Here is a 23,544-nt window from a genome sequence, read left to right as displayed (position 1 = left end):
CAGCAGCAGCGGCGGCAGTCTGCTGGCTCCGGCCCAGACGCTGTTGGGCTGAATGGGGCACAAAACGGGGGAGCAAACGGGAAGAAGACATCTAGAGCAGAGCATGCGAATAAGAGGGAATGAGTTTATAATTTCTCTCTGACATGCGAAAAGTGCAGCAGCATGCTCTCCTCCGACCTGGACTCTGCTGCGGAGGACACGACGACCAGTGCTCCCAATGATGCTGAGGAAGAGGAGCAGGAGCAAGAGGAGGAGGAGGAGGAGGAAGACTCACCGGCTGAGAGTGATGTCCCTGAAGAGGTAGGTAACTATAAGCAATTCTTTATCTGTAAGTTAGAAAAGGCACATATGCACATACATCAGTTATAAATTATACATCTGACAGGTCTCATAAATCAATGACTTGAAGTAAAGTATGCAATAACATCAAGTAGGCTAAGCAATGAACCATCAATTGCCTGTTCCTGCAACATAACACAAGGCCACAATTAGATACAAGTTTACTAATCTAAAACATGTGTTTTACTTCACTTTAAAATACACAAATGTTCTTTTAAGTAGCTCAATATTTAAAACAGTGTTTTGATTTCAGTGCTGTAGTAGCTCACTACAAAATAAAGACTATCCATTGATATCCTCTCTGTGCCATCACAGTATACAGTAGCTGCTTCCACCTGCAGCCTCTTCTTGTTGAAATGTCATAACAGCCCATTTCACATAGTGGCAGTGGACTCCAGTCATGTGGAAAGGTACTCTCGTTAACAAATGGATATATTTGGCTCTGGAGAGAGTTACGTATTTTGTGCAAAGCCTCTCCTCAGTGTTGATAAGTCCACTTGAAGTGCATATAGCATATGTGTCTGCATTTGCTCCTCCTCCACCACCCTCTCTTTCTGCCATGATTACTCCATCCATCTGGGCAATTGGTGGTGGTGTGCAGCCAGCCATGATGCACAGGCAGTAAAATGACACAAGCTGTCATAGAGCTATTGTCCATATACCCGTGCTGTGTGGAGCAGATTAAAGTAAACTTTTTCACCAACTCTATTTGCGCATTCATCATCAGGAAACAGATTTAATTCAGTTGCTTGGTTTTGGCCCATTTATTCATTTACTTACTGGGATAAGCTTGACTAGATTTAGAAACTAAATACCAGAATAACTTTTTAGATTGAGATCTTTGAACATCTTGCATATAAGTACAGTATAAAATATATGATGCAGCAACACCCAGCCTATTAACACAGAGGTAAATGAGTAAAGTCTGTATATATAATGTAATGTCTGCAGTCAGGACGCCTCAACTACTGAAGAGGCCCTCCTCTCTGAATCACTGTTTGCTCCATAAATAACTGAGGAGGAACCAGCAAAGTGACATCTCCACCCGTGTGTCAGTGCAGTAATGGATGGCTGGTTGTCAGCATAAATCCTTTCACTCCATAAAACACCAGTGGTGGTCTACAACAACACTGGATCTCATAGGGAGAAATGTCTCCACTTAAAACAAACCATTATATTACAAAGCGCCATAAAGTCGTTCAAAAAAATATCTCCCTGAATGTGACTGATGGAATGAGACTGAATTACATTTGTAACAGTAAATGTTTCACTCCTGGTGCTGTCTCTTCATGCATAACGAGTTACACTCCAGCTTCTTTTACTGTTACTGTTACTGATGGGGTAGCTCTGGGCCAGTGGCTCTGCTGAATGGGATCATTTGACTTCTGGTCAGTATTGCAAAGGTGAGCACTTTCTGTTTCTGTTTGTCTGCACTGAGCTAACCAGTGCCCAGCAGATTAAATGTAAAACTGAGATGTACATGTTATGTTATGTTATATTATTATATTATATATTATATTATATTATATTATATTATATTATATTATATTATATTATATTATATTATATTATATTATATTATATTATATGTTGGCCTCCAAATGACTATTGATTATTTCCATCACGAATAAATTGCTTTATCATTTGTTTTCTAATGGTGTCCCCAAGCCTAAGGTACAGTAGCATATTAACATGTTACCAACTTATTGCCCAAAAATCATGTCCACATCCAACCAAGAAAAGCAAAACAAACCCTCTTTACACTGTAAAATATAGAGTTCGTCAAAAAAAAATGTATGTTGATGTTTTTTTAAAACAAAAACTTAAATTAGCTAATGTTTTGTTGTAAATGTTTTAACACTCAAATATCAATATTGGTATCTGCCGCAAAACCCTAGTGTCATTCAGGCTGCGTTTCCGAGTGCGTTTTAATCTCCAAGACTTTCAGGATTGTTTACACAGTAGATAAGCTGTGGTTACACTGTGGTATCGATGTGAAATCGTTTCTAGCGAGTAAATTTGCCCTAATGCATTATACATTAAATTAATTTCAGAGATAGATGTGTGAAAACATTTCAGTTAATATTTCTCTGTCAGCTACACTGACACTGCCTCACAGGGACACTACATGCTTTAATTGAATCCCACTGAGCTTTCTTTAGTTTGATTTACTTTGTGCTTAGGTATGGAAAAGCTTGGTAATTTATAGTGCAGCCAAGTTCATTTGCATTTCTACTGCAAGTCATGATATCACGGCCATGTTTCAGCGGGTTCATCGCTCTAAGTGCCTTTTCTTTATTGCTCTCTCTCTCTCTCTCTTTCTGCAGCAGCGTCCAGTGAAGCAGTCCCTGGGTGCCTGTGTCTGCCGTGAGTCCCACTGGCGCTGCCTGCTGCTCTCTCTGCTCATGTACAGCTGCATGGGCGCGGTGGCCTGGTGTCAGCTCACCCGGGTCACCAAGATCAGCTTCAACCCCGCCCTCACGTCCTCCTTCACAGCCTCCTTCACCTCCTCCCTGCGGGGGGCGTCCGGGATGGGCGTCGGGGGACACTCCATGATCTACCACGACAGCCCCTGCTCCGACGGCTACATCTACATCCCCCTGGCGTTCCTGCTCGTGCTCTATGTGCTGTACATGGTGGAGTGCTGGCACTGCAGGGCCCGCAGCGAGATGCAGTGCAAAGCGGACGTGGACAGCGTGTACGAGCGCGTGCTGCGGATGCGGCAGGCCCAGCCCTGCATATGGTGGAAGGCCATCAGCTACCACTTCGTCCGACGGACTCGGCAGGTCACCCGATACCGTAACGGGGACGCCTACACCACCACGCAGGTGTACCACGAGAGGGTGAACACGCACGTGGCGGAGGGGGAGTTCGACTTCGGCCACTGTGGGATGAAAGACGTGTCGCGTGACCTCAGAGACTTGGAGGCGTTTCCGGCGACTCGCCTGCGCTTCACCAAGTGTTTCAGCTTCACGGAGGCCGGCCCGGAAAACGATTACCTCAACCAGAGAGCCAGGTTCTTCTCCGAGATCGAGGGTCTGGATGATTACATGGAGGCCAGGGAGGGGATGCAGCTGAAGAACGTGGACTTCAGAGAAAACCTGATCGCCTTCGTGGACCCAGACAGGATGCCGTGGTACACGTCCCAGGTTGCCTTCTGGCTGGCAGCTCTCTTCATGCTGTCCTGGCCTCTCAGAGTGCTCATCGAGTACCGCACAGCTTATGTGCACTACCGCATAGAGAAACTATTTGGGTTAGAGTACAGCCACAGCAGCCCCTCGCCTCTGGATGAAGACGGGCCCGGGAGAAACAACATAGTTTGTTCCGTCCCAAGAGTAGACACGCTGGACAGCACCGAAATGGAGTGGCACATCCGCTGCAACCGCCAGGTGATCCCCAGCTACTCGGAGGCCATGCTGATAAACATGAGCACAGCAGACTCTAACTCTCTACAAGACACTGAATGCACCTCGTCCTCAAACTGCTTCCTGTTGGACAGCAGCCAGACGGCCCAGAGCTACGGCGCTCTCCAAGGCCAGGTCGATTGCGAGCAATGCAACGAGCTGAGCGGACGGGGAGACGGGGGAGGCAGGCGGAGGACCGTCACCAGCTCCAGCTGCTCCTCCATCTTCTCCTGTCGAGGAGCGCTCTTCCAGTCCCACCTCTCCTCGGACACGTCCCGCCTGTCCCTCTGCCGCATGTACGGCTCCCACCGCACCGTGGCTCTGTGGAGGAGCCGCAGCAGCAACCTGACGGACCCCTGCTGCGTGGACGAGCAGTGCTGCAGGTCCGACTCCAGCCAGCTGGCCCTCAGCGACAGTCCGCCCACTTACAGGGACGCTCGGTTCTTCCCGGTTCTCATCGTGCATCGGCCCGAGGGCTGTGGCACCGAGGACGGGGCGGAGGTGAGGCGGTATTATATACGCAGAGGGTCGTCCAGCGTGGAGACGGCTCTGTGAAGGACAAACAGACACTGAGTGATCAGTGTTAAAGGACGGGGCTGTGCGGTCCTTCAGAAAATCCCAATGTAAATATGAAGCAAAAGTAAAGATGCAGGTGTGATGACGTAAATGCACTGGGACACTTTCACCTTGGCATTGTCATACTCTCCTTGTGGCAGCAAGACTGTGTCATCTACAGTTTGTGTGTGTGTGTGTGTGTGTGTGTGTGTGTGTGTGTGTGTGTGTGTGTGTGTGTGTGTGTGTGTGTGTGTGTGTGTGTGTGTGTGTGTGTGTGTGTGTGTGTGTGTGTGTGTGGGTATGACAGCTGTCGAAATCTAATAAACGGTGCATACATAAATTTGATATATAACACTGCACGATCTGAGCATTTCCACATGTTATCATCACTTATATTTTTCAAAAATCGAGGGAAACTAGATTTCACCTGTTCTCATGTCTGTCTCTATGTGTGTGTGTGGGGGGGGGGGTCCATCCCAGCCAAGGAATATGTGAGAATAATGAAAATAAGAAGTAAATGCATGTTTTTACCAAAGGTTATTGTCTTTTAGTTTATTAATAGACAGCAAGGTGAAGCCAAAGACGTGTGTATTCTACTTTTTTTGTTTTTGTTATTATTTTATTGATGACAGTGAGAGATTTTGAATAATTGAATACAAGTATTTAATGTCAACTTGTAAGGTATATGAATTTGTTCTACCCTGTCAGACTGAGAGGAATGTTTTCAAAGTGGAAACAGAAAGTAATGATATAGAGACCTTTGGGAAAAGATAACATAACAGGGTGGAACTGCGGGTTGTGTTTCTCTCTGTCACTCTCCCTCTCCCTCTCTCTCTCTCATAAGTTGATTAAAACTTGCAAATCATGCAATGAATCATGAGTGTGGTAAATTCCCTTTTTTGAGGTAGCAAACTTACATCTTGTGTGCATAAGTATTGAAGATGAGACAGAGGGGAGAAAGGAGGAGAAGATAGATCAGAGTGAAGTTGCTCCTGTGATCTTGTTGATCTGAGGAGACGATGTCAAACACTCAGACTCACGGATCACTGGGACCCTGCTGTCCTAAGTACAAAGTACCAAGTACAAATACAGGAGGAGAAACAAGGATTCTGCTCGAGTAAACACCCTGATATTCAGTTACCAGCAACTCTTTAATGTGGCCTTGAGGCAAAGGGTAGAGGGCCGTAGAGACTCCATATTTGTACACAAAGCTTGAGCTTGGTACGAAGGTAAAGTGAAGCATTTAACAAAAGGTCACTGTCAGACTTCACTGCTAAAATGTTTTTCTTTGAACCCCATTGTAGGAGTTTTCTTGTTACACTGTTTCCACTGTGGTGCAGTGATGACCACAGACAAAAAGTCATAATGTCATGAGTAAAAAACAAACTTCAACCTATCATCTTGTCTCCATGGGAACCAGCACTAATCCGATTCAATATACCATATGTACTGAAGTAAAAGTAAAGAACTAATATCAGCAAAGTCAAATTCAAAGTCAAATGTGAAGTATACAGTAGCAGCTCAAGCAATCAAGGTTATGTCCTCAGCATATATTACATTATGGGATTGTTGTTACTGATGCATTGACGTGGTAGTTGCAGCTGTAGCTGGCAGGTAACTGTAACTACCTTTTTATAATCATGTAGTTTACCACAATGTATCATATGTATGTCAATGTATAGTAGTAGGCTATTAGTAGTGTATTAATGGCTTTCTCTCTAAATTACCACTAGATGTCACCATATCGCTATGGTTTATGAGGAAAACAGGTTATCTTCATTCATTTTTCTGTGGCCCAATGAACTATTATGAATCAAACCAATGTTTACTAGTACTTTGGAAATAGTATTCTAACTATAACAAAAAATATCTCAATTGCAGGACTACTTAACGGTTCATTTCCAAGCTGTAGTAGGCTACTTACACTTTATTATTACAATTTAATATTTCCACCTCACTACATTTATTTGACACTTGTAGAAGTTGGACAAAAACAATGGATAGTTAAGATAATGTAATATAACAAAAAAGTGGAAGATGATACTTTTGCTTGCTGCTAGTGCCACTGTATTTGGTTGCAGCAGTTTTACCACCTTTTTTTAAATTTATTTTTTTTGTACTATTGACAACTATCTCAACTCTCTTTCTCCACCACAGAAGTTGATTATAGGTCGTGTTTAATAATTATTGACGGGGTCATTCCTATGTTCCCACAGCCTTATGTTCCCACATTTCTAATTTTTGTTGTCACTGAAAATTAGGCCCTATGTTCCCACAGCCCTTTGGTCCCACCATTGGTTGGGTTTAGGCAATGAAGAAAATAGTTGGTTAAGTTTAGTTAAAAAAAAAAAAAAAAAAAAGACCCGGTAGAGGCTAGACAGGCCAGATAGATAGAGTCCAGATAGGTAGAGAGAGTCCAGTGGGAACATAGGGCCTAATTTTGAGAAAGATCTTAGAACTGTGGGAACATAGGGATATGGGAACATAGGGCTGTGGGAACATAGGCATGGACCCAATGAAACATCTTAATGTTTAATGTAACCTGCGAGGGTCTTGTCCGGTCGTGTCCCGCTGCTGTAGTCCAATGTGCTCGCAGCTGCCGCCTCCCTTGCTCTCTCGCTCTCCCTCTCTGTGTGACGTCACTTCCCACGCGCGCGGGCTCTTGCTAGCGCGCGGCAGCAGCAGCAGCAGCAGCTAACAGCCCAACTGACACCTGGAAACTGCTGCTGAGGAGGAGGATATGATACAGTTTGTGACGATAACTGACAACAAAACCCTAACAATCGTCGAAACGTAAGTCCTGACATCCCCGCTGCGGAGCGAGAGAAGTGTCGTCGACGGGCGGAGAGAGAGAAAGAGAGAGAAAGAAAGAGAGAGAGAGAGCTGCTCTGTTGTTGACATCCATGACGTGACTCTGTCAACGGGACAAGTTACAAGCTAACGTTACTTTTCCTCGCGGAAGTTTCCCTCCCCTCTGGTATGTGTTTAGAGCCTGAGTGGATTTGGACTCGGCGGCAGTAGAGCCGGATATTTCCAGCCGTGTGGTGACCTGATTGAGATGAAGCTGCAGTGCGATGTCGAGGTGGTGAATCGGATGCTCCCCACGTTTGGGATGAGGAGTCGAGGGAAGGGGACGAGAGCGGTGCTGTCCATCGGGAGACACCTGGACAAGACGAGCCAGCGCAGCAACATCTACATGATGATCTGCACAGCGAAAGACAGAACAGGGTCCAAGTACAAGGTCTGTGGGGCTGTTACTGTTACTGTTGTTGTTAGTGTTATATAGCTACTGGTCTACATCTGCTGGCTGTCATAACAGGGTTGAGTTCATATTATATTCTGGGGTAAGTGGCCTCTGTTGTTGTTGTCAAATCAGGCTGATTGAAAGATCCTTCTAGTTATAGTATGTATAGGCTGCTTTTATATTAAATTAAACTACAGAGGAGCTTTTCAATGAAGTCTGAAAACAGCAGAGTAACTTAAATGGCCATCATGAAGCAGGTTTGAGAGTATGAAAACAAACAATCACTGACAAATAAACACACATGGTATTAGCTATGTTATTTTCACATTTTCTACACATGAGTCACAGTCTTTTCTCATTTTGAGTCTGTCTGTGTAGCATGTGTTTGTGTTTCAGCAACAGATTCATTCATTTTCAAGTCTGTCTGTCCTCTGTCTTCTGAGTCCTCTGACAGGGGCTCAAGCCTTTTCCAGCATATATATACACAAGACAACTAGGTGTTTAATGTCATTCATTCATTTTCAGATATAAAGTTAGTACATGAAGTCATGTTGTTACTTATCTGGTGGGTGAAATGTGGAAAAAAGGAAATGTATACAGTCTGAGACAGATGTGGTTCTGAAGCAAAATCTCTTGGTCACATAACTCGTCACACAACTTGGTAACAAAGTTGGAGACATGGCATTTTCTGTAAAGCCATCTTATTTACCGGTACATGCTATATTTCTCTTAGCCTTTTTCTCTGTCAGACAGTCACTGTAACAGAACCAGATCTTCTGTTATTGTTTCACCTTTAAACCAATTGTGTCAGGCACTGGCAAAACAGCAACCTGTATTGACTAAATTTATTTCGCTTTTCAGCTCCCTCAATCATCTGAGAAATTTAAATCTACCTTCTTTTTAATAATTATTTGACAATGTTCTTAAGGAGACTGAGATTGGAAACCATATTAAGTGTTGTTGGTTTGTCTTTAATAACTACTGAATCATACTTTCATGAATAAGGCCTAAACCAGCTTGATGACATCAAGGTTGAATAGCTTTGAGCAACCCTGTCTACACTTGTCACGCATTGCACATCCTACTGTTGTGAAATGTGAGTCTTCCTTTACTCACATTTGCCAACTTTCTCTTACAGCTAAAAGACAACATAGAGAAGTTCTTCACGTGGTTTGTGGAGGAGGGCAAAGCCACTGTGAGATTGAAGGAACCTGCGGTCGACATTTGCTTGAGCAAGGTATGACATCCAGCGTGTTGTAATCTCCGTCTGTGCACGAAGGTGTTTACAAGTGACGACCATCATTTTCAGACTTGTGATGTTGCAACTTGAGTCTTGTTTTCTCAATAAGTTAATCACAGGTGATTCATAAATTACACAGAAAGACATTTTGTTGACGAGTGCAAGATGTACGCTGATTTATTGTGGTGTTTGCTCTTTTCTAAGTCTTCATCATACAAGAAGAGCAGCAACACAATGCTCAGAGACAAAAGTCAGGCTGTTCGCTCGCTCATTTATCAACCAGACAGACGCTTACAGTTGTTTTGACTGCGGCCCAGTGCCTGGACAGACACCATAGCAGCCTCATTGTTTCCACCCGCTGTAAAGCTCTTCTGGTTGTTTTGAAACAACGGTGACCTTTCACCCATATCCTAACCTGTGCCACTGACAGAAATGCACTCACACACCCAGAAAACCGACTGATATCATACGATGCAGGTGCACAAGGAAAACAAAGTTCGGTTACCCTGCAGAGTTTTCTAAACACCATGATACCAGCAGCAGAGATCACACAGACTCCAACCCTGTCCGTACATTTCAATTTAAATGAAAATGTCTGTGTTGAGTATTGGATTGTACAAGCATTCAGACATGGCATATAAACCCTGTACTTTCCAACCTGAATCATTCACATGTTTTAAATTCCCAACAGCAAAGAGTTCATCATGTTCATTCAAAGGAAGTATGTCAGGATATTCTAGGCTAGTGGATTTAGGTTAGATATTTCAAAGTGGCTCATACACAACCACCTGAGAAGAAACTGAAACTCTTGTGCTTTTTTTTGTCACCTGTTTCATCTATTGAGCTGTCTTCAACTTTTTTTATTTTTACCTGTATATTTGCAGGCTGATGCAAACAGCTTGAAAAACTTCCTCTCAGCCGCTCGTTTGGCCGACAGGGGTAGCGACACGAGCAGCCTTCCTCTGTCCACGCTCACTCCTGTCCGTGCCAGGGACGTAGAGCAACCCAAGAAGAAACTCACCATCGTCTCCAAGAAGGACTACCCACTCACCTCCAATTTCCCCTACTCCCTGGAGCAGCTCCAGGTCTCCTACTGCAAACTGTCACGTGTGGACATGCGGATGCTGTCCCTTAAAGGTAAAGGGAGTTGATTTAGATTTTCAGCTTTAGATTGAAAATGATATTCTGGACCGTCTCTGTACTTTACTCCCTTTTTTTTAATAGACAAGTTGACAGAACATTGATAATGGCATAATGTCTCAGATTTAAATTGGTAATCCAATAGTTTTACACATTATCATTAACAGTCGTCACCCTGTCAAAGTAGTTGTATAAAGTCTTCTGTGAACCTGGAGAAAGCTTTTCAAGGTGTGAAAATAACCTTGATTGTTTTTATTATGGAACATGATCAATCAAGTGCAGGGGTGTCAAACGTGCAGCCCATGGGCCAAAAACCGGCCCACTAAAGGGTCCAGCCCGGGCCGAGGGATGAATATGCCAAGAGTGAAAATTACATTGAAGACAAAAGAGGCATAATTTTGTTGAAAATGCACATATTCTTCTCAAAAAATGTCAGGTTGTTAAGAATATATTTTGTAAAAGGTGTAAACATTTAATAATGTACTCCTTTGCACTAAAACAAAGGGATTTTTTAGTTCTCATTATTTATAGGTTATTATGCTGTTATTTTACTGGTCCGGTCCACTTGAGGTCAAATATGTGGCCCCTGAACTAAGATGAGTTTGGCGGCCCTGATCTAGTGCTTTAAGGATGTTTCATATAAAACATCTCCCCAGTTATATTTTTTAAGTAGCATTTTTCTCTCTCTCTTTTTTTTGCAGCTCTCCGCAAGCTCGACCTCAGCAACAATCACATCAAGAAGCTCCCTGCTACCATCGGCGACCTCAGCTGCCTGTCTGAACTCATCCTCCACAACAACCACCTGGAAGCCTTCAGTGAGGCGCTGTGCCTGTCCACCCTGCAGCGGACCCTCCAGCTCCTGGACCTCAGCCAGAACCGACTGCACTCCCTGCCCGCTCAGTTCTGCCAGCTCAGAGAACTGGTGAACCTCAAACTGGACGACAATGAGCTTGTTTGTCTGCCCTTCCACATCGGCAGACTCTCCAAGTTGAGGTTCCTGTCAGCCGCGCATAACCAGCTGGCCGTGCTGCCGGGCGACTTCCGCAAGCTGAGTCTGGAGAACCTGGACTTGTTTGGAAACCCGTTTATCCAGCCCAACCCTCTGGACCACACAATGCAGCTCACATTCCCCCTCACACTCCAAGAGATGGCTTCCAGAGCTGTGTCCAACCTCAGGTGAGAGGCAAACACACCCAGACTATCATCTTTTATATAAACTGTGAATTGCTGTTAAAGGGATAGTTCAACATTTTGGCAAATTGGCCCATTGCCATAATCCCTATAGTCATAGCAGTAGATTCGTTACCTTAATTTGTCGGTGCAAGCTATTTTTTGAACGGCAGAGCAGAGCTGTGAGCTGCTCAGACCTAAGCTACGGAGGCTATAGGGGTTTCTTGGTTTCCCTCATCAAACTCATCAAATACACAATCCAGCGTTTTTGAGTTGTTGGATTGTGTATTTGATGAGTTTGATGAGGGAAACCAAGAAATTCCATGAGCCTCCGTAGCGTAGCTCTGAGCAGCTCGCAGCTCTGCTCCGCTGTTCTAAAAATAGCTTGCACCGACAATTAAAGGTAACGAACCCACTGCTATGACTATAGGGATTATGGCAATGGGCCAATTTGCCAAAATGATGAAATATCCCCTAAATGAAACTGATGAAATCCTTACTCTTTCTGGTTCCCCTCACCTCGCAGGATACCATACGGACCTCACCTCATCCCTGCCCACTTGTGTAAGGACCTTGAACTCGGCAAGACCTGCGACTGCGGCCGCGTCTGCATCAATTTCTTCATCAAGACGGCGGTCAGCATGAACCTGCACCAGGTCTCTCACACCGTGGTGCTGGTGGACGACATGGGAGGCACAGACGCTCCGGTGCAGCAGCACTTCTGCTCCCTCTCGTGTTACTCTGAATTCCTAGACAGCTCCCTCCAGAGAGGAATCAGATGAGGGAGACAAACTCTGGTTTTTACTGAAAACCCACCAACAGCTGGACATTGCTGTGGATACGACAGTAGTTTGCAAGTTATGAGATACTGTAAAAGGTTATCAGATAAGACAGTAACAAGTGTTAAGCTTTGTTTTTTGACAAGTGCTTCAAGCTGCCTGTTTTACAGTTACATTCAACTTATAATGCACTTCCACATATCAAGGACGGATGAAGAGACAAGCTTTAGTACCTTCATACCTGCTCTGCCTGTATGTACGAGGCACTGACTGTATGTAATCATAGTGGGCAGTAACACTGACACAAAAAGATTCTCATACAAAGTCTTTTTCTGGTTTCTCTGCCTCCAAGAGGAAAACGCAGGTTTCCCTACTGACCCACTTCTACTAAGCAGGGGAATAAAGACATGAGATAAATCTCCTGAACAGAGTGCCTCAGGGTCCATCAGTGCCACTGAAAGGGAGTTGGTTTTTACTGTGCAAATGACCCACAACTTTTTTTATATACATGTGAAAACTTAAATAAAATAAAAGCATCCATTGTCGTGTCTTTAGTAGTTTATTCACCATTATGTAATATGAGGCATTGTGTTTAAAAAGAAACGGTTACAATACAAGAAAATACAAGAAGTCCCTCAGTCCAGCTCGTACATCAGGGTGTTTTGGAAGGTGAGCGTAACAGAAGTGGAGTGATCACTGATCACTGTTTCGTTTCCATCTTTATCAATTTCCCTCAATGCGGCCAGTGGCGTTGGCTCGGTGTCACGCTCTGTGGTTTGGAAGATCTGCTCTGCTGGTAGGTCGTCCTCATCCATATCCTCCTCCTCTTCCTCCTCCTGCTGCTTTCCTGTATCTGAAACTCTACCCGACTCATTTTCTTCATCTGTTGCCGGCTGCTTTGTTCCCTCAGAAACGCAGGAGTCCTTTACAACGCTGTGGTTTGCAGCGCTGGCCACAGCTGATGGAGGAGATGCAGTGGCAGCAGCAGGGGCGCAGGACTCCTCCTCACAGGATGAGTGATGCTGAAACGCAGCATCTGCTTCCATCTAAAGCACAGAAATATAAAAAGTCAACAAGTTTATCAGATTAGGTCGAACACACACTTTTACCTTTAACCAGGTTGTCAGAGTTCATCTCACCTGCTCGCTTCCTGGGATGTTTTTGTTTGTCTTCTCTGCCTCCTCTTGAATGTCTGAACTATTTATTTCGGGTGTTGATTCCAAACGTGAGTTCAGATTTATCTCTGTGTGTTCAGCAGTGATTAAAATGTCCTGGCTCTCTGGCAGTTCTCCATCTTCTTTCTCGTTTTCCTGGTTCTCCTCTTTCAATTTCTCCTCTTCTACTTCTGTTTCATAACTCGTGTCACTCTTCTGATCCTCAACTCTTGCGTCCTCCACCACACTGTCTTGGTCTTGCTTCTGCCATTTTGCCTCCTCCTCCAAACCAATTTCCACTTCTTTACTCGCTTCTCCTTCTCTCTTCTGCTCTCTGCTTTTTTCCTCTTCACCTTCACATACACTTTCCTCCTCCCCCTTTCTATTTCCCTGCCCTTTCCCCATGTGATCACCTCCTTCCTTGTCCTCACATTTCTCTACCTCTGTCTGCTTCAGATCCTCCTCTTCAGCTTCCCTTCCATCCTCTACCTTCTCCTCCTCGACATCTCTCTGCTCCCCCTCACCTTCCTTGCTTCCTCTCGTCTGCTCTTCCCATTTAACTTCCTCACCTTCCCTTTCCTCCCCTTCATCATCGTCTGCACCCTGAGCTTCACTAACAGTCGTAGCAGGTCCCAAAGCGAAATCAAAAGCCTCTTTAGATGGAAGAACAGGCAGTGTGACTGTCAACTGTCCTTTCTGCCTGTTGAACTTGGCCTCTCCTTTGTCTTCGTCCACAGGGTAGGCCAGAGGCAGCTCCAGCCTGTACGCTGGTTTCTTGGACTCCAGCAGCAGGTTTCTCTCGTTCACCTCGAGGCTGGTGTCTCTGATGGACTTCAACAGCGGCGTGTCGATGGTGACGACTATCTCTTTGGGCCTGGGGCTCCTGCCTGAGTCTCTGGAGCATCTAAAGTCCTGCAGGTCAATAAAAGATCGATACTTTATGGTGTAGGTTGGCTTAGTTGGCTCTTTGGTCTCCTGAGGCTGGATAGGGAAACTTGCTGGTTTGACATCATTGCTGTTGTTTGTTGCAGGATAATCTGTAGGTTTCGTTTGTGAGGATGTGGTGGGCGTTTTTTCATCCGGGTACCGGAAAGCAAGAGGGTCAGGCTTATCTGAGGGATCCTGGGCTTTGTATCCAGGTATGGGTTTTCTAATGACACAAGGCTGTGGGGTGCCCTTGTAGCTACAGTTCATCTGTCGCACGTTGTTTTTGTCCAGAGTCACTTTGAAAGTTGTCTGGATCCCCTGAATGGCTGTGTTGTCTACCATGTCCATGAATCTCTTGTTTTTGCTCGCTAAGTAGAGAGTGTCAGGGTGGAAAATAACATCATAGATCATAATCTTGTTTCCTTTTGGATTTGTGTCTTGTCTTCCTGGATGCAGACTGTGAGGCAGCGACCAGCGCTGCCCCCTGCGGCCATGCTCGCTCACTCCACCCTCACATGAGGGCCTTCCGATTTTATCATTGGCACAGATATTGATGAAACACTTTTGTTTGCCGTCCACGCTCGTCTTGAACGACTTGAACGGCTCCGGGTGGATGAACTCGATGTTGTTTCCTCTCTCCTGCTCCAAAAGCTTGATCTCCTCTTCATACCTTTTCTTATTCTCTGGGTCTGCCAGCTCTTCTGCGTAATCGCGCAGCATTTCCCTGAATTTCTCGTCTTTGAAAGCTTTTGTCAGCCTCTCGATTTCATCCACTGTCATGTCCAGTTCTTTCAGCTTTTCTCCGACCTCCATGTTAACTCACGCTTGAGTCTATCCACCAACTCTCCTGACAGTCCAGAAACACTGTTGAGAGGCAAAGTAAGAGTTTGACACACAAACTAGAGTCCGGTCTTGATAAAAAATAAAAGTGCGCAGTATTTACCACCATTTACCTAAATTTACGTATTTCAGCTCCTGTTGTGAGACCACAAACTCCAAACGGCCGAAAACTACCGCGTCCGTTGCTGTGTGGACGTAACCATAGCAACGCGAAGGCCGCCGCAACGGTGCAACAAGGAAACACTTCCCCCGAGAAACAGGTTGGATGAAGATGAAAACAGTGGTTTTAAAATGAAAAACAAAATCTATCTAAAATAAATAACATAACCATAAATACATGTAGAAATCATATAAGGTTACTGTTTACACAGGTGGGTTATTTCTATTGTACATATTTCCTTGTAGGTGATTTTATGCCCAAACATTCAATCTTTCACAACACAAGGCGTAAAATACTTAGAATGAATATTCCCCTAATAAAGTCAAATATAGAATTAAAATTGTACTTTATTTTGTTTACAATTCAAACATTCACACTTTAAAATGTGTGCTTGTCATTTTATGCACTAACAACATTTGACCTGAACAACTTGGCAATATGATAATATAATATATATAATATAATATGTTTGGCATTTTATTGTACCATGTTTGTTTTTGTTTTTTAAATCTTTGTTTATGTTAAACAAAAAAGTACATGCCTATGAATTAGTGGTAAGTGATAATAAAGAACAGTGACAACAAAATCAACTCATTGGGGCAAAAGGAAGAAAAGGACAAATGCATTAAAGAAATTCCTCCTTGTCACAAAATCATCCATTCATGTCATTCACATCATGAACAGGCCTATTTGTTGCTTAAAAGTACATCTTCTTTACAAACAATGTATATAAAGTTTGAGTTCCCTAGTTACAAATAACAATGGCAAAGAACAAACGAAAATGTTAACAACTAACTCTTATGTTTAGGCCAAAGCACCAAATGTGACTGGGAAATGATTGTCAATTATGAGCGTTTTTTCTCTTTGTATGATAAACTGTTAGATGGTGATGTGACACTTCTGTAACAGCAGGTGTCGCTACAGACCAGCGCGCAGGTGGCACATGGCCAGTGAGTAAAGTCGGTCAGTAAGGCAAAGGGGCGGGTATGCAGCGGATGGAGGTGATTGGTCGCACCCCCAACAGTTCATATTTCTCACAGTCTGATTGGAGGGGGTGTGCTGTTACTAGGTGTGGGACCACCGCTTATGAATGTGTGTATGAGAAAGGATGGATGCTGCAGAGAGCACATCTCAGTCCAGATTAATCTTTAATACTTTGGTTTTATTGTTAAAATTGTAAAATAATCACTTGCAAAGTTTATTTATACAGGTGAAGTGTGAATACTTGTGGAATACTAAAACCACACTCTCTCAGTGCATGTATTTCTCCAGGGTAGGATAAGGAGAGTCTGTTATTTTTTTTTAGCTGTATATCTTAATTTCAACTTTCAAATAAAATAAATAATTAATAAATATACCAGATTGAAAACAGAATAATTTTGAATGAATAAAATTCAGCAGCGTAAGTGGTTATGCAACGACAGACCCACCCACCGCCTTCTTGTTCCCATGTGACAGGGCTGAATGGGCTCAAGTGATCTGTTAATGAACTCCAATACAAGGCAAACAAATCTCTGTCTGTTTATGTCTGCCCTGACTCATCAAGCATTCTGGCTCTGAGCTAATGAACAGGACAAAACGTCTGCAGATGGTCTCACCAGAAGAGCTATTATAACACCAAAAAAAAAAAATCATTCAGGCAGCAGGAAGCAACCCACAGGCCAGTCAGCACATTTTAAAGGACACGAGTGAGCTTCAGCTGACAAGAAGAGGGCGGTGGTGGGGGGCAGTCACTGTGACGCACACAGGATGTGGGCAGACTCATACTGCATTTGTGCGAAATGACCAAAGATTACAGCCTATACTTTGATCCAACACTATTTTTCCGGGCTTAGTTACTGGAAAATCATAAAATGAATACAAATGACTCATCTGATACTTTTTTTTTTATTTTTTATTACAAATACGTATTAAATAATATGAAAAGTTAGACAGGGAGATATAATCAAGGTAATAATCATGGTATTACTGATTAATATTCATATTTACACTGTTTTTGTATCAATATATTCCCAAATATGACAAATAAATGCATTTCATAGTAAAACAAAAACAGTACATTCACAAAGACATATATGTATATGCACATACATGTGTGTGTATATATATACATATATACTATATAGTATTAACAAATACAGAAGGTGTTGTAGGAGGGGTGGAAAGGGTGAAATGTGTAAGACAAACTTCATACAAAGGCTTTGGCAAGGGTGCATACATATTATCATTTATATCAAAGTAAACATAAGAATCCTTTACAGGAAAATACACATACAAATTAGCAGTAAAGAGGAGAAAGAGTCCAGTGCATGTGTTTTGTTTTTCATTCCCATGAGTTAAATAGCAGCAGCCTTGTGTGCTTGGCTGCTCCCTGTATCCCTGTGGCATCTTGGGAGTGGGTAGGATGGCAGTGTTCGTTGTTTACTTTGAACTGGCAGGTACCAGCATGCTTAGTGTAGCAAGGCCAGGTTTTGAGGGAGGAGCTTTGCCAGCAGCCATTTTGTTCAAGCTCCTAACGTCGGCCTGCCAGGAGGGAATTTTCTTTGTGGTCATGTGGCGTCGTGCGTGCTTGGTGAGGTGATCACTGCGCATGAATCGCCGGTCACAAACGGGACACACAAATTTCTTCTCCCCGGTGTGTGTCCGCCGGTGACGCGAGAGCTCGTCAGAGCGGGCAAACCTCTTATCACAGCCGTCCCAGCTGCAGCTGAAGGGCTTCTCACCTAAGAAGAGGGAAAGAGAGGAAAAACATGGAGTAGGGAGTCAGCAAGTGAGTCACACTGCAGTCATAAAACCTTCACACGTCACAGTGCTCTGTTTGACATGAAACAATGAGCTCACTCTGTTCCCATCAAGAGGCCAAAGCGGGAATGCTTTACAAACAGGATGCACCACTCTTCTTGTGGTAAACACATTTTATTCCCCATCCTCATGTGATTTCATATGAAAACAATTTCGTAAGTGCCGTAAATGCTCACCTGTGTGTGTTCGGAGGTGAGCCTTGAGGTGGGAGCTCTTGAAGTATGTCTTCCTGCAGCCAGGAAAGTTGCAGACATAGTTTCTCCTACGGGAAAAGTCCATTTTTGTGGCTGTGGCGCTACCGCTGGGCCCCGCTGGCACATACACGGGGGCCGGGGCCAGAGGTAGCAGCTTGGTGTTGCCCAGGGTCATGACAGTCTGAGGACAGTGTGGTGCCTGAGAGACCGAGGACTGGGGGAGAACCAGCATCACCGTCCCCTGTGGCACCGCTGAGCCCACAATGAGGGACTGCTGGACAGACGTGGCGTTAGCTGAGGTGGGCTGGGGGAGGATGGGTGTGGTGGCAGTCCGAATCGTACCGCTAGATGTCTGAACGGCGCTGGGGATGAAGGCTGAGATTATCCCTGATTGGCTGCTGACGGGGAACATCTGGCAGATGATTTGCGGGCTAGTGACTGGAGGTGGGGACAGGGTCGCCGGAACAGAGGGAGGGAGCGGGCTGTGTATCAGTTGAGCGTTGAGAGGAGTTGGGGTGGAGACACTGTTCCAACAGGGTTTCATGGGACTGAGCTGTTGTTCTGTCTTAAAGTTAATGACGGGATCAGGACTAGATGAACGTGTGATGATCTGCTCAGTCTTTGTGTTGTGTTGTTGTTGCTGCTGCTGCAGTTGTTGTTGTTGCTGCTGGCAGACCACCGTAGCCATTACTGAGTCTCCAGTCTTCTCTGGACTGGGGGCTACTGGAATGTGGTGTTGGCAGGGGGAGCTGTCTGCGGTGTGGCGGATGACGCTGGTCACCATGGCTCTGCAGGACTGTGATGGGAGGGGGAGGGAGGGGGCCTGGACAGGTTGATGAAGTCCGGACCCACTGCGCTGCGAAGACACAGCCAGGCTGGAGCTCGACTGGAGGCCGGTGCTGGATGTTGAAGTCTCAACGAAGCTGGGGCTGTGAGGAGGGGTCATACACTAGAAAGAAAATAGAAATATAAAGGCATATGCGTTAAAATCACCCTTTTTTTTTTTTAAAGAACTGTGTTTACAGAGATAAGTATCACCAGTGGCGTGCAGGTGCAACCTAGAACAATGATCTCTCTGAGCTATCAGCTGAGACTTTTATGAACTTGCATCTGCAAGGACAAACTTTATCTGAAGGTCAACCCACGTCTCATGTCATAAACTACAGTTATCTTTGGTCATGACATTGAAAGTCAATTGGTTTTAATGTCAGCAGCTTTGGCATTAAGGAATATGTTTTAATAATTAAACATCAATTATCTCATTGGTTTCACAGCTCCTTGTGATTTCAATGCCCATACCTACGAATGTTCTGACACCTATGCAGTGTAAAGAGTGTCTTACCAGGGAGGAAAGAGACACAAAGTCCTTTGGGGGCTCAGGAATTTCTGGCGGCAGGAGGGAGTCGCAAGAGTCCGACGCCGGGGTGAGGGGTCTGGGTTTGCAGGGGTTTGGCCTGTTGCTGCTGAGGAAGAGGCCCTGTCCCCAAGAGCTCATGCACACCAGCGCCTCAGCTGCCTCCAGGTCCGTGTACTCCAGGCCGCAGGTTCCACTCGAGACAGACTGCTCGCTGTCATGTCGCCTTCTCTTTGCGTACGACACACAGTGATCCATGTACTCAGTCTGAGAGGAACAATAAAATAAACATCAGACAAAGGAGGCAGAGCAAAGTATATTGCCACATCATTTAGTTTCCGTGGTTAATTTCAAGTGCGTGATACGCTGTGTTGATTCAACCTCAACTCTGGTCTGACCCTGGCATGAATACAAACAAAAGACGGGCTTCCTATGACACTACCCAGGATGACCAAAAAAATAACATTTTTTTTTATTTCCAGTCATATGTTCAGTCACTGTTCCAGTATCTAAAGTTCCCGGGCCAAACTGCATGATGCTGCCAATAAGGGAGAGGGGGGTGTTGGTGACTACACCCCAGCCCAGCATGCACTAGCTCTGGCTTGGCGCCAGGACACCTCCCACTGCCAAATATAGACCAAACAGTGACGTGCTGCCGAGATGAGCCATGTGAAATCCCCATAAAGCGGGTTTGCATCAGGAAGTAGGCTTATCACGTTACAACTTTGATACATTTTTTTTAACAGTAAACAAATCATTACACTGATCCACAATAGCTCATGATTCATGATGACACTGACAGGCTCCAGTGCAAAACAACATTGTTAGTTCAGACAGACGGAGTCATATAAGGGTGTTACATATTCAAGAGTCAATGAAATGCAAATGCAAAAAATTGTAATGTCATTGCACAATTTAAAAACAAGTCAGGTGTTTACAAATTAATTGTATCAGTTTGAGTTGGCACCAGTTGGACGCTGTCATCAAACAGACTAATATCAATTTTAATAGATTAAAGAGAGGATGGATTGTGCTAGTGACGTGAGCACTGAAAATTAAAATTTATCAGTAAACAAGTGACTGACACTGGACAGAAAGGGTAAACACAAAATAAATATTCGTTTAAAGAATTTGTCTTACCCCGTTGGAGTCCATCTCCGTGAATTTTCGCGATGGCATTGAGGAATAAAATAGTTAAATAACTCTTTTTTGTTGTCAAAGCCAGTGTAGAACAAAGACACGGCGGTTGCCAGTGCTGCTGCCTGAACCGTGGTAGGGTTGAGGAGGTTTTTTTCACTGACTGGCTGCCTTTTCTCTCAGCTGTGTGTGTAAAACATAGGGAGGAGGAGAAAAAAAAAGGAAAAAGAAAAACAAAACTCACAACACGCACTGGCGGGTGGCAACACTCGACCAATCAGAATCGAGTGTGTGCAGAGCGGCAGCCAATGGGAGGGCAGAGAGCGCGTGAACAGTGCGTGCTCGCAGGACGGTTGGAGGAAATAGGGTGCGTGGCCGTTGGTGGGCGTGGCCGCGGAGTCAGCAGTGTCAGGGTAAACCCGATGAACTGCCAGCCGCTTAACTAGGCGAAAGGTCGATCCAGTCTATGAGGCGTTCGCTTGCTGTGGGAACACGCTGCTGAAAACGGAAGAACGGACAGCTCGATGCCGCAGTTAAACCAATACTATAATAATTCAAAAGGCAAAATGACTACTTAAACAATACTCGCCATCGAACTAATAATCTGAATGTATTTTGATGAAGGGAAATCACAAGCCAATATCAAAGAACAACACAGCAGCAGTATCAAACTATCATAAATTCAAGACACAAACATATAAAAGCAGAGATCTGGCTTACTTTTGGATAGGATTGAATAGATATTAATAAAATGCATGATTTCTTTTATCAATGTTATTTTTTAAATTTCAAAGTTGAAACTATTTTTTAGGATGGCACATTTGTAGTCCATCAACAGTGTAACAACCACCACCACATATATTGTAGCCTACTATATGCATGTATTATTGAGCTACACAATGTTATTTGAGTTGACTTGAGTAATCTTTAGATCAAACAGTCAGTAAAGTAAATATTGATTTACTTTGTGCATTACATTGAACATTTTGTGCTTTCCCTTGCAGTCTGAATTTGCATCCTGCGCAAAAGGTCAATCATAGTAGCCTATGTAGTCTACGGTAGTTATCACTTTGCAAAAGAAGTAGGCAAGGTTGTCCCACTTTATGACCCTATTATTTTCAAGCAATCAAAGAGTGGCATACTACTTTGACTTGATCGCCTGTAGCCTAATTATGGTGTCTATCCAAAACATTTTCAAGATAAACTTGAATGTGAGAAAGTCATTTGTCCCACCTTTCCCATAACACCTGAATGCAACACGAGTGCCAGATGAAGAGTTCTGTCTTGTTTTTTGGAAATATTTGTGCAGTTTTTTCACAGAAAAAAAGATAAAGAAGTTCTTAAATTGTTGACAATCTCATATTTAATTACACAAATGCAAACTCACCAGCTATGGCACAAGAGTGTTTTTTTAAATCCATGTTATCACTGCAGCCTGTGTAGTGTAAGAGTAAGTGTAATAAAATATCTATTATTTCTGTGATTTCCAGTGTGTAATGTTTTCAGATTTTTATAAAAACAAGGTTAACTATTAAACTTGATATACGGTACACATAAATGAAAAAGGCAACAGTTGAACTGGTGCACCCCACTCATGGTCTGTGGGTGTAGCTATTTTTAAGGAATTCTGCGGCGGCGTTAACTTTAGAGCTCCATATACATCCATATGGGTTATATTAAGTTTTTGATTGACATAATTACATTTACATTAGGAGCAAACTAAGTCCGTAAACAAAGATTTTCCATGTAGTTCAAGTCTACAGATACACTGCACTGATAAGCTGTTCTCCTGAGAAGTAAAGAATTTAATGCTTTTTTCCCGTGACACTAAACTCAGTCTTTAAACGTAACATAAATCTTAATGTACATTTGTGACATATGTGACCTACTATCAGACTGTCTCCATGAGATCATTCCCATAAGTGCATGTCAGTGAATTCAAAATGGTCTTGACCTACATTTGCTGTTACATCACCAACTGCTTTTAGACAAAGGAAAAAATGTGTCAGAAGCCCCAACGAACTTCTGGGAGCCATGGTATACAAGCGGGGCCACAGCATGCTTAACAGTATTTCTCCTTGGCTGATTCATTCAATATAGCCAAGATCCTCTGGTCAGAATAATGGTTGACTGGTGTCATTACAATGCGCATAGGAAATATTCTGTTTCTCATTTATATAAAACCTCATGTGACCAGACTTAAGCCTGTGCCACTCTAAAACTGTTGTTTGTTTGCAGCTTGCCTGCAGCAGAAGGGAGTGGAGCAGGTGTGTTGGCCTCGCTCTGGCAGCGCCTGGCCTCTATCGAAGGCCGTGCCTCAGTATGACTCACATAAGCATGACCTCAGGGAGCAATGAGGGCCCAGCGCTGCAGCAGTGCAACCTCAGTGCCAGCAGTTAGCAAGAAGAGAGAGAAAGAGGAGGAGTTACAGGGAAAACGAGTTAGCACGCAGGCATGACAGGCAGCTCGGGCCTAAGTACAGCAGCCTGTTTGTGATATAAGTGGGGCAGTCAGCTTCAACTTAGTTAGGGAATCTGGAGGAAAGGTTACACTGGCCCTATCTGGGCCTCTGCATGCACACCTCCCCTGTCAGGCCAACTCCCCCAACTCAGGAACTCCAAGAGCGGACTCGCAAAGGGGGGAGTTGCCCCAGCAGGGTTACGGACTATATTTCACTAACAGCCCCAGAGCTCTGACAGGCAGCCACAGGCAGTGTCATGTAGACACGAGTGTTACTTCCACATGAAGCATCTCTACTCAAACTCTACAATGTTATTATAAAAGGTAGACTGCAACATTATACTTATCATAATGTTGTTTTCTATTGTTATTAGTTTGGAGATGTCTTTCCCATTGCTGAGAAGAGCAACACTAGGCTTTTTGAATACATTTTCTTTATTTGAAATTGGTTTATATTCACATAAGAGCACTCCCTTATGTCTGAAATAATTTAGGAAAACAAATGCATGACTGACATGTTTGCATTGATTTTGATAAAATGACAAGCGATCTTTCAAGCTGAGAATCCTTTCATTAGATAATTGTTAAATATTCTGACCTTTTAAAGGTAAAGTGGCAAGAAGAGTATTCGATGCTATACAAACC

General features: G+C 43.9%; 4 protein-coding genes across 4 annotated transcripts; 2 read left to right on the top strand and 2 right to left on the bottom strand.

Moving 5' to 3' along the window:
- Positions 1 to 100: 100 nt before the first annotated feature.
- Positions 101 to 4,298, top strand: LOC311006190 (transmembrane protein 151B; the record flags this gene model as incomplete). The annotated part of the gene is made up of 2 exons (XM_083998920.1): positions 101 to 300; positions 2,667 to 4,298. Exons 1-2 carry the CDS (start codon positions 163 to 165, stop codon positions 4,296 to 4,298), a joined length of 1,770 nt encoding a protein of 589 aa, XP_083855046.1. The 5' UTR covers positions 101 to 162.
- A 2,687-nt stretch (positions 4,299 to 6,985) lies between these two features.
- Positions 6,986 to 12,272, top strand: lrr1 (leucine rich repeat protein 1). Its single transcript, XM_083998017.1, has 5 exons — positions 6,986 to 7,539; positions 8,681 to 8,779; positions 9,667 to 9,919; positions 10,624 to 11,098; positions 11,619 to 12,272. The coding sequence occupies exons 1-5, from the start codon at positions 7,357 to 7,359 to the stop codon at positions 11,872 to 11,874; spliced, it is 1,266 nt and encodes a 421-aa protein (XP_083854143.1). The 5' UTR covers positions 6,986 to 7,356; the 3' UTR covers positions 11,875 to 12,272.
- A 234-nt stretch (positions 12,273 to 12,506) lies between these two features.
- dnaaf2 (dynein axonemal assembly factor 2) lies at positions 12,507 to 14,765 on the bottom strand (the record flags this gene model as incomplete). Its single annotated transcript, XM_083998591.1, has 2 exons — positions 12,507 to 12,917; positions 13,467 to 14,765. 2 exons carry the CDS (start codon positions 14,763 to 14,765, stop codon positions 12,507 to 12,509), a joined length of 1,710 nt encoding a protein of 569 aa, XP_083854717.1.
- A 2,122-nt stretch (positions 14,766 to 16,887) lies between these two features.
- klf11b (Kruppel like factor 11b) lies at positions 16,888 to 20,625 on the bottom strand. The gene is made up of 4 exons (XM_083998176.1): positions 20,443 to 20,625; positions 19,291 to 19,569; positions 17,931 to 18,897; positions 16,888 to 17,675 (listed from the first exon to the last, which is right to left on the bottom strand). Exons 1-4 carry the CDS (start codon positions 20,479 to 20,481, stop codon positions 17,374 to 17,376), a joined length of 1,587 nt encoding a protein of 528 aa, XP_083854302.1. The 5' UTR covers positions 20,482 to 20,625; the 3' UTR covers positions 16,888 to 17,373.
- Between the last annotated feature and the right edge of the window lie 2,919 nt (positions 20,626 to 23,544).

This window comes from Trachurus trachurus (assembly GCF_905171665.1).
Source record: "Trachurus trachurus genome assembly, chromosome: 22".
Classification (NCBI taxonomy): Eukaryota; Metazoa; Chordata; class Actinopteri; order Carangiformes; family Carangidae; genus Trachurus; species Trachurus trachurus.
Note: the sequence above shows the minus strand (reverse complement) of the source record. Positions and strands in the feature narration are given on the sequence as shown.

What these genes read in the sequence shown, in the direction of transcription:
- lrr1 (XM_083998017.1), top strand. Translation starts at nt 7,357, where the DNA reads ATGAAGCTGCAGTGCGATGTCGAGGTGGTGAATCGGATGCTCCCCACG. An exon ending in TCGACATTTGCTTGAGCAAG is followed by an intron (nt 8,780 to 9,666) that starts GTATGACATCCA and finishes GTATATTTGCAG; the next exon opens with GCTGATGCAAACAGCTTGAA. An exon ending in GCGGATGCTGTCCCTTAAAG is followed by an intron (nt 9,920 to 10,623) that starts GTAAAGGGAGTT and finishes TTTTTTTTGCAG; the next exon opens with CTCTCCGCAAGCTCGACCTC.
- klf11b (XM_083998176.1), bottom strand. Translation starts at nt 20,481, where the DNA reads ATGCCATCGCGAAAATTCACGGAGATGGACTCCAACGGG. An exon ending in CGGAGATGGACTCCAACGGG is followed by an intron (nt 19,570 to 20,442) that starts GTAAGACAAATT and finishes TGTTCCTCTCAG; the next exon opens with ACTGAGTACATGGATCACTG. An exon ending in TCACCTCCGAACACACACAG is followed by an intron (nt 17,676 to 17,930) that starts GTGAGCATTTAC and finishes CCCTCTTCTTAG; the next exon opens with GTGAGAAGCCCTTCAGCTGC.